The following is a 10000-nucleotide window of genomic DNA, read 5'->3' on the forward strand; positions in this document are numbered from 1 at the left end:
GGCGGCGGTGGGCGGAGTCTCGTCTTTATGGAGACCGAGCAGGGACAGGAAGGGGAGGAGCGTCTCAGCGTGGCCAATCAGCACCGAGGCAGGGTCAGGGGGCGCATCACTGGACCTGAGGGACAGAGGGGACAGGTGGGACTGGTGAGGACAGGGGACAGGTGAGACAGGTGAGACTGGTGAGGACAGGTGAGACAGGTGAGGACAGGACAGGTGAGACTGGTGGGGACAGGGGACAGGTGGGGACAGGTGAGGACAGGGGACAGGTGAGACTGGTGAGGACAGGGGACAGGTGGGGACTGGTGAGGACAGGTGAGACAGGTGAGACAGGTGAGGACAGGACAGGTGAGACTGGTGAGGACAGGACAGGTGAGACAGGTGAGGACAGGTGGGACATGTGAGACTGGTGGGGACAGGGGACTGGTGGGGACAGGTGGGGACTGGTGAGGACAGGTGAGGACAGGACAGGTGAGACAGGTGAGGACAGGACAGGTGAGACTGGTGAGAACAGGGGACAGGTGAGACTGGTGAGGACAGGTGAGGACAGGACAGGGGACAGGTGAGGACAGGACAGGTGAGACTGGTGAGAACAGGGGACAGGTGAGACTGGTGAGGACAGGGGACAGGTGAGGACAGGACAGGTGAGACTGGTGAGGACAGGACTGGTGAGGACAGGGGACAGGTGAGACTGGTGGGGACTGGTGAGACTGGTGAGGACAGGGGACTGGTGAGGACAGGACAGGTGAGACTGGTGAGGACAGGACAGGTGAGACTGGTGAGGACAGGGGACAGGTGAGACTGGTGAGGACAGGACTGGTCCCTTATGATGTCACTGACCTGCGAGGACGTCCGGCCTTGTCCAGCGTCCTGAAGACGTGATGAAACAGAGGACAGCTGGACAGACCGTTGATCACATGACCATGAGACCGCTTCCAGTACTGCTTCAGGTCTGATTTATACTCCAGGACCTGGGGACAGGGGACAGGTGAGGACAGAGTACAGGGGAGGAGAGGCGAGGACAGGGGCGGACAGGTGAGGACAGGGGACAGGGGAGGACAGGTGAGGACAGGGTACAGGTGAGGACAGGGTACAGGTGAGGACAGGGGACAGGGGAGGACAGGTGAGGACAGGGGACAGGTGAGGACAGGGGACAGGTGAGGACAGACCTGAGCGTCTTTTTGGTCAAACAGGAAGCACCATGGCGAGTGCAGAGACTTGATTGACAGCTCGTAGGAACACAGGAAGAAGGCGGCTTCCACCAGATCTACGATGACATCATTAGGACATGATGACATCATCAGGACCTTCATCATCACATGACTTAGCGTTAGCATCCAGCTGGTGGAGCACGACGTTTCTGATCAGCTGATCATTAAAGTTTGCAGATGTTGCTATGGCAACAGTGTACGTGTGTTGCTGTGGCAACAGTATGTGTATGTGTCACCTGGTGTGAGGCGGTGATGAGGAAGGCCCAGCCTCTCTGCCATCCTCTTCCTCACTCCCTCCATCTCCTCGCCGTGTTTGAACTTCTCCACCTCCGCCAGCGCCGTGCGGTTCTTCTCCACGCCGTCCACGTAACCACGGCAATGCTCGAAGAAACGCATCAGCTGATCGTCCAGCTGGTGAGTGTACTGCACCTCTGAGAGAGAGACAGACACACTGCATACTAGCATACTAGCATACTGCATACTAACATACTACATACTAACATACTAACATACTGCATACTAACATACTGCATACTAACATACTGCATACTAACATACTACATACTGCATACTAGCATACTAACATACTGCATACTACCATACTGCATACTAACATACTGCATACTAACATACTGCATACTAACATACTACATACTGCATACTAGCATACTAACATACTACATACTGCATACTAGCATACTGCATACTAGCATACTAACATACTACATACTGCATACTAACATACTACATACTAACATACTACATACTGCATACTAACATACTGCATACTAACATACTAACACTACATACTAACATACTACATACTGCATACTAACATACTACATACTGCATACTAACATACTGCATACTAACATACTACATACTACATACTAACATACTGCATACTAACATACTAACATACTACATACTAACATACTGCATACTAACATACTGCATACTAACATACTGCATACTAACATACTAACATACTACATACTAACATACTGCATACTAACATACTAACATACTACATACTAACATACTGCATACTAACATACTGCATACTAACATACTGCATACTAACATACTAACATACTGCATACTAACATACTGCATACTAACATACTAACATACTACATACTGCATACTAACATACTGCATACTAACATACTGCATACTAACATACTAACATACTGCATACTAACATACTGCATACTAACATACGACATACTGCATACTAACATACTGCATACTAACATACTGCATACTAACATACGACATACTGCATACTAACATACTAACATACTAACATACTACATGCTATGTACTCTGTCAGTATGTAAAGACCTCAGGTGTGATCAGGTAACCTCAGGTGTGATCAGGTGACCCCAGGTGACCCCAGGTGTGATCAGGTGACCCCAGGTGACCTCAGGTGTGATCAGGTAACCTCAGGTGACCCCAGGTGACCCCAGGTGACCCCAGGTGTGATCAGGTGACTCACCTCGGGGTCCCAGGTGTTGCAGCCCCTCCTGAAACGCCTCCACGCTGCTCACACAGCGATGTTTGGAGCTGCTGAGGAAGCTGATCTTCCTCTTCCTCACGTTCTCCTCCGACAGCAGAGACGGAAACAAGACCGACAGACGCCTGGCGAGGAGGCGCAGGTCCTCCTTCCCCTTCTCCACCAGCTTACCTGGGGGGGGGGGGGAGTTAGAGGAGGAGGAGAGGAAGAGGAGGAGTAGGGGGAGGAGAGGAAGAGGAGAGGAAGAAGAGGAGAGGAGGAGGAGAGGAAGAGGAGGAGGGGAGGAGGAGAGGAAGAGGCGGAGGGGGGAGGGGAGGAGGAAGAGGAGAGGAGGAAGAGAGGAAGAGGAGAGGAGGAGGAGAGGAAGAGGAGGAGGAGAGGAGGAAGAGAGGAAGAGGAAGAGAGGAAGAGGAGAGGAGGAGGAGAGGAAGAGGCAGAGGAGAGGAAGAGGAGAGGAGAGGAGAGGAAGAGGAGAGGAGGAGGAGAGGAGGAGGAGGAGAAGAGGAGGAGGAGAGGGAGAGGAGTGGAAGAGGAGGAGAGGAAGAGGAGGAGGAGAGGAAGAGGAGGAGGAGAGGAAGAGGAGAGGAGGAGGAGAGGAAGAGGAGGAGGAGAGGAAGAGGCGGAGGAGAGGAAGAGGAGGAGGAGAGGAAGAGGAGAGGAGGAGGAGAGGAAGAGGAGAGGAAGAGGAGGAGGAGAGGAAGAGGAAGAGGAGGAGGAGAGGAAGAGGCAGAGGGAGAGGAGTGGAAGAGGAGGAGAGGAAGAGGCGGAGGAGAGGAAGAGGAGATCATGTTGTATTAATTTATTGATGAAGAGTATGTCTCGTGTCTCGCGCCCTCACCGTCCATGTCCTCGGTGTACCACGTGACCCAGCGGCTCTGGATGTCCTGCAGCCAGTCACCGGATCCTTCGGCAACACCGGAAACACCGGATCCTCCGGAAGCCTCCCGGAGCAGGTCGCTCAGCTGTTGGATCCTGCGGATGTTTTTAACGGTGGGGAACCGGCTGCCGTGGCGGATGACTGCGGTGATGTGTACCGGGGAGCAGCGCTCGGTGTCCGGGGGTTTTAACACGGACCGGTTAACGGACAGAGGGTCCAGCAGCAGGTGCGGGTTCACCTCCTCATACCGCGTCTTAGTCCCGAAGTAAGAAGCGATGAGCGGAACCGGAGCCGGTGGAGAAGAGGAGGAGAGGCGGCAGAGCAGCAGACATACCGCCGCTGTCAGGGCTCCGGTACCGGACACACACACCGGGAACATGCCGGTCCTCTGATACAAACAGCTGTTTGTTTTCATGTAGCGTCAAAAAACACACACACAACGTCACTTCCGGTGACTACACAAATAGCTTCCGATTGATGATTCCAAAATAAAAGCCAAAACAAAATAAAGTTTACCTTCAAAATAAAAGTGAAACTCTTCCTGTTTGCATCCCAACCGCTATCAATGTGTATGTGTACTGCAGTATTATAGTAAAAGTACTGCAGTATTATAGTAGTAGTATGTAGTATTACAGTAAAAGTACTGCAGTATTATAGTGATGTAGTATTACAGTAACAGTACTGCAGTATTATAGTGATGTAGTATTACAGTAAAAGTACTGCAGTATTATAGTGATGTAGTATGCAGTATTACAGTAAAAGTACTGCAGTATTATAGTGATGTAGTATGCAGTATTACAGTAAAAGTACTGCAGTATTACAGTAAAAGTACTGCAGTATTATAGTGATGTAGTATGCAGTATTACAGTAAAAGTACTGCAGTATTATAGTGATGTAGTATGCAGTATTACAGTAAAAGTACTGCAGTATTACAGTGATGTAGTATGCAGTATTACAGTAAAAGTACTGCAGTATTATAGTGATGTAGTATGTAGTATTACAGTAAAAGTACTGCAGTATTATAGTGATGTAGTATGCAGTATTACAGTAAAAGTACTGCAGTATTATAGTGATGTAGTATGTAGTATTACAGTAAAAGTACTGCAGTATTATAGTGATGTAGTATGCAGTATTACAGTAAAAGTACTGCAGTATTATAGTGATGTAGTATGCAGTATTACAGTAAAAGTACTGCAGTATTATGAGTGATGTAGTATGCAGTATTACAGTAAAAGTACTGCAGTATTATAGTGATGTAGTATGCAGTATTACAGTAAAAGTACTGCAGTATTATAGTGATGTAGTATGCAGTATTACAGTAAAAGTACTGCAGTATTATAGTGATGTAGTATGCAGTATTACAGTAAAAGTACTGCAGTATTATAGTGATGTAGTATGCAGTATTACAGTAAAAGTACTGCAGTATTATAGTGATGTAGTATGCAGTATTACAGTAAAAGTACTGCAGTATTATAGTGATGTAGTATGCAGTATTACAGTAAAAGTACTGCAGTATTATAGTGATGTAGTATGCAGTATTACAGTAAAAGTACTGCAGTATTATAGTGATGTAGTATGCAGTATTACAGTAAAAGTACTGCAGTACTATAGTGATGTAGTATGCAGTATTACAGTTAAAGTACTGCAGTATTATAGTGATGTAGTATTACAGTAAAAGTACTGCAGTATTATAGTGATGTAGTATGCAGTATTACAGTAAAAGTACTGCAGTATTATAGTGATGTAGTATGCAGTATTACAGTAAAAGTACTGCAGTATTATAGTGATGTAGTACTGCAGTATTACAGTAAAAGTACTGCAGTATTATGAGTGATGTAGTATGCAGTATTACAGTAAAAGTACTGCAGTATTATAGTGATGTAGTATGCAGTATTACAGTAAAAGTACTGCAGTATTATAGTGATGTAGTATGCAGTATTACAGTAAAAGTACTGCAGTATTATAGTGATGTAGTATGCAGTATTACAGTAAAAGTACTGCAGTATTATAGTGATGTAGTATGCAGTATTACAGTAAAAGTACTGCAGTATTATAGTGATGTAGTATGCAGTATTACAGTAAAAGTACTGCAGTATTATAGTGATGTAGTATGCAGTATTACAGTAAAAGTACTGCAGTATTACAGTAAAAGTACTGCAGTATTATAGTGATGTAGTATGCAGTATTACAGTAAAAGTACTGCAGTATTATAGTGATGTAGTATGCAGTATTACAGTAAAAGTACTGCAGTATTATAGTGATGTAGTATGCAGTATTACAGTAAAAGTACTGCAGTATTATAGTGATGTAGTATGCAGTATTACAGTAAAAGTACTGCAGTACTATAGTGATGTAGTATGCAGTATTACAGTTAAAGTACTGCAGTATTATAGTGATGTAGTATTACAGTAAAAGTACTGCAGTATTATAGTGATGTAGTATGCAGTATTACAGTAAAAGTACTGCAGTATTATAGTGATGTAGTATTACAGTAAAAGTACTGCAGTATTATAGTGATGTAGTATGCAGTATTACAGTAAAAGTACTGCAGTATTATAGTGATTAATTATATATTATTTACACATAAATACTAAAAAAACTGAATCTCACGAGACTCGTTGTCACCTGTGATTGGCTGGCTCCGCTGTGACGTCATGCCATTTGAACGCAAAGAGGCGCGAGAAGGTGAAGAAGCAGGTGACGTCAAGCTACAGAAATGCTACTTCCGGTTTAATAGGAATAAAGAATAAATATTTGGTGTGATCAAAGTAAAATACAGAAGTTATAATTTAAATGATTAAAGTGTCTCAGATTAACCAAAGCAGCTGATGACGCTTCACTCTGTCTCCATTACACCACCGATCAGTACTCATAAGGAATTGTACCTTTATTCTGAAGAGCTCTGACCGGAAGTATTAACGTAGTTGCTCTGAATTTGACACTTCCGGTGAACAGAAGGTCAACAACAGTAGTTAGCAGTTAGCAGTAACGTTAACCCGTTACCGGGAACATGCAGTGCGCGGCCCCGCTGAACAAGAAGAGACCGTTAGAGAGCGAGGAGCCATGGAGACCGGTACGTGCACGCTCACATGTAGTACTGTGTGTGTGTGTGTGTGTGTGTGTGTGTGTGTGTGTGTGTGTGTGTGTGTGTGTGTATGTGTGTATGTGTGTATATATGTGCGTGTGTGTTACTCTGTGTGTGTATGTGTGTTTTACTCTGTGTGTGTGTGTATATGCGTGTGTGTATATATGTGTGTGTGTATGTGTGTATGTGTGTGTGTGTTTGTGTGTGTGTGTGTGTGTGTGTGTATATATGTGTGTGTGTGTATGTGTGTATGTGTGTGTGTGTGTTTGTGTGTATGTGTATGTGTGTGTGTGTGTGTATATATGTGTGTGTGTATGTGTGTATGTGTGTGTGTGTGTGTGTGTGTAACTGATATTTAGCCTCAGCTGTTGTGTTCAGTCAGATGTAATCAGTATGAAGTTATTCTCATTTCTCTCGAACCGTTACACTATAAGGACCAGAGTTACACTATAAGGACCAGAGTTACACTATAAGGACCAGGGTTACACTATAAGGACCAGAGTTACACTATAAGGACCAGGGTTACACTATAAGGACCAGAGTTACACTACAAGGACCAGGGTTACACTATAAGGACCAGGGTTACACTATAAGGACCAGGGTTACACTATAAGGACCAGGGTTACACTATAAGGACCAGAGTTAGACTATAAGGACAAGGGTTACACTATAAGGACAAGGGTTACACTATAAGGACAAGGGTTACACTATAAGGACCAGAGTTAGACTATAAGGACCAGAGTTACACTATAAGGACCAGGGTTACACTATAAGGACCAGGGTTACACTATAAGGACCAGAGTTACACTATAATGACCAGAGTTACACTATAAGGACCAGGGTTACACTATAAGGACCAGGGTTACACTATAAGGACCAGAGTCAGTTCTCATTTTTGTCTCTTTTCAGAAGCGGTTGTGTTTGGAGGCGGGACTTCAGGCCGTTGAGTGTCCAATGGAAACGATGGACAGTTTTACACCGTCCAATCAGCAACAAGAACAGCAGGTCAGTACGGTGTAGGTGTTGGGACTCTCGTTGTCATGGCAACTGAAAATGATGTTGCTGTTGTCACGCAGGTGTTTCTATGGTAACCTGTGTTTGTGTTGATGCAGGTCCGGCTCACATGTCTCCGATGTCTCGGAGGAGAACCGGTAAGCTAACGAGTTTCTAACGTGGATTTTAACATGTTTTTTTTACGTGTTTCTAACGTGGTTTTTTTTACGTGTTTCTAACGTGTTTTTTTAACATGGTTTTTTTACGTGTTTCTAACGTGGTTTTTTTTACGTGTTTCTAACGTGTTTTTTTAACATGGTTTTTTTAACATGGTTTTTTTAACAAGGGTTTTTTACGTGTTTCTAACGTGTTTTTTTTTACGTGTTTCTAACGTGGTTTTTTGACGTGGTTTTTAACGTGTTTCTAACGTGTTTTTTTAACGTGGTTTTTAACGTTTTTTAACGTGTTTGTAACGTGTTTTTTTTTTACGTGTTTCTAACGTGCTTTTTTTTTACGTGTTTCTAACGTGCTTTTTAACGTTTTTTTACGTGTTTCTAACGTGCCTTTTTAACGTGTTTCTAACGTGTTTTTTTAACGTGGTTTTTAACGTTTTTTAACGTGTTTGTAACGTGTTTTTTTAACATGGTGTTTTTACGTGTGTCTAACATGTTTTTTACGTGTTTTAACATGTTTTTAACGTTTTTTTAACGTGTTTTTAACGTGGTTTTTAACATGTGTCTAACGTGGTTTTTAACGTTTTTTTAACGTGTTTCTAACGTGGTTTTTAACGTGTTTTTCAGGGTCACATTAATCACATCATGGGCGTCTGATCAGCTGATCACTCCTCAGGACGAAGACAAACCGTCCACATTTTCTTCTTCAGGTGTTTTTTAAAGTGTCCACTCCGATCTGATGATGACGAGGTCAAAGGTCACGATAAGGTCCGCTCCGTCGTCATGGAGAAAATCTGTCAGGAAAGTGATGCATTCAAAGACACTCCGACATCTGAGAGTCGAATCAGTCACAGTGTCTTTTGTAAAGCTTCTCATTAATGATAATAATAAATAATAAATAATAAATAATAAATAATAATAATAATAATATAATAATAGTTATCATATGTATTATTATTATTATTCTAGATCAAAGTTTATTTATGATTCTAGATGATAAATTATTTTAGTTATTATTATGAGAGCAGATACGATCAATAGACCAACGTATTAATCATTACTGAAGCTGCTTCCAACTCAAATGTCCAAGTGTCTTTGAACGCACCACCACCTCTCATCCAATCAGACAGTTTCCCTCCTGACACCTGATTGGTTTACACTCTGTGAGTCAGATGTTTGACCTTTGACCTCCGCTGCTCTCATGAGGCGTTCAGGGTCCGTCAGTAAAGCTGATCGGCCGTTTCCACTGTTTACAGCTTCAGCAGCGTCTCAGACGTTAAGAATAAAATAATAAAATAATAAAATAATAAAATAATAACTATTATAATAATTAATAATTAACGATTGTTGCAGCTTCACACCGATCAGCTGTTTCTTACGAAGGGAATAAATTAATAAGTTTTCTAAACTAAAGGGACAGAAACAGATTTATATTTTTATCGGCAGATTTTTTTTATATTTCGAGGATTTTTTACGACTGCAGAGTTTCTATTTTTGATGACATCATTTCCTGTTTTCAGTCTAACCAATCAGAGCATTTGTAAACCAACGACTCAAAATAAAAAAAATTTGACAGAAAATGTTTTTTGTTTTCATTTATTACCGCTAAGACCAGGACCAGGGTCAGGGTCTAGACCAGGACCAGGACCAGGGTCAGGGTCTAGGACCAGGACCAGGGTCAGGGTCAGGGTCAGGGTCTAGGACCAGGACCAGGACCAGGGTCAGGGTCTAGACCCTGACCCTGACCCTGGTCCTGGTCCTGGTCCTGGTCCTAGACCCTGACCCTGACCTTGACCCTGGTCCTGGTCCTGGTCCTGGTCTAGACCAGTCCTGGTCCTGGTCTAGACCAGGACCAGGACTGGTCTAGACCAGGACCGTTGTTGAGGAGACATATATACCCCAGATAGTATGAACATTGGACCTGTAATCAGCATTTTGTGCTATTTTTTGACAGTATAGTCAGTTTACATAGCTGCCTTCATCCATAGAACATGCAAGTCAGGGCAAAGTTAGCGTTTCTACCAGAGGAGAGTGAGGATGAGCTAGTGGGCACTGATGAGGAGAACCTCATGTCTGAACCTAGATGAGAACAGTTATTTCAAGTGTGCTCTGTTCCTGTTCCTGTGCTTCACCTGAGACCGGGAC

General features: G+C 43.5%; 3 protein-coding genes across 4 annotated transcripts in view; 1 reads left to right on the forward strand and 2 right to left on the reverse strand.

Moving 5' to 3' along the window:
- Nucleotides 1–4092, reverse strand: part of minpp1b (multiple inositol-polyphosphate phosphatase 1b) — a 4725-nt gene extending 633 nt beyond the window's left edge. Inside the window, exons 1-6 of one of the 2 annotated variants that reach the window (XM_053341636.1) lie at nt 3566–4092; nt 2710–2898; nt 1445–1639; nt 1167–1264; nt 838–968; nt 1–115 (exon numbers count right to left, since the gene is read on the reverse strand). The exon at nt 1–115 is cut by the window's left edge and continues 19 nt beyond it. In XM_053341636.1, coding sequence (XP_053197611.1) covers nt 1–115; nt 838–968; nt 1167–1264; nt 1445–1639; nt 2710–2898; nt 3566–4019 — 1182 coding nt within the window. In that variant the 5' untranslated portion in view covers nt 4020–4092. The remainder of the gene's footprint in view (nt 116–837; nt 969–1166; nt 1265–1444; nt 1640–2709; nt 2899–3565) is intronic. The other variant, XM_053341637.1, reaches the window with a different exon arrangement.
- A 2470-nt stretch (nt 4093–6562) lies between these two features.
- Nucleotides 6563–8701, forward strand: si:ch211-221j21.3 (uncharacterized). The gene is made up of 4 exons (XM_053341665.1): nt 6563–6677; nt 7599–7694; nt 7802–7840; nt 8483–8701. Exons 1-4 carry the CDS (start codon nt 6615–6617, stop codon nt 8510–8512), a joined length of 228 nt encoding a protein of 75 aa, XP_053197640.1. The 5' UTR covers nt 6563–6614; the 3' UTR covers nt 8513–8701.
- LOC128381783 (scavenger receptor cysteine-rich type 1 protein M130-like) overlaps nt 8573–10000 on the reverse strand; it is a 28076-nt gene continuing 26648 nt past the window's right edge. Inside the window, exons 18-20 of the mRNA XM_053341821.1 lie at nt 9878–9934; nt 9459–9515; nt 8573–8649 (exon numbers count right to left, since the gene is read on the reverse strand). Of these exons, the coding sequence (XP_053197796.1) occupies nt 8573–8649; nt 9459–9515; nt 9878–9934 (191 nt within the window). The remainder of the gene's footprint in view (nt 8650–9458; nt 9516–9877; nt 9935–10000) is intronic.

Source organism: Scomber japonicus, chromosome 20, assembly GCF_027409825.1.
Source record: "Scomber japonicus isolate fScoJap1 chromosome 20, fScoJap1.pri, whole genome shotgun sequence".
Classification (NCBI taxonomy): Eukaryota; Metazoa; Chordata; class Actinopteri; order Scombriformes; family Scombridae; genus Scomber; species Scomber japonicus.

Excerpts from the sequence above, each read along its gene's own strand:
- si:ch211-221j21.3 (XM_053341665.1), top strand. The coding sequence starts at position 6,615 with ATGCAGTGCGCGGCCCCGCTGAACAAGAAGAGACCGTTAGAGAGCGAG. Across the intron at positions 7,695-7,801 it reads ATCAGCAACAAGAACAGCAG|GTCCGGCTCACATGTCTCCG; the intron begins GTCAGTACGGTG and ends GTGTTGATGCAG. Across the intron at positions 7,841-8,482 it reads GATGTCTCGGAGGAGAACCG|GGTCACATTAATCACATCAT; the intron begins GTAAGCTAACGA and ends CGTGTTTTTCAG.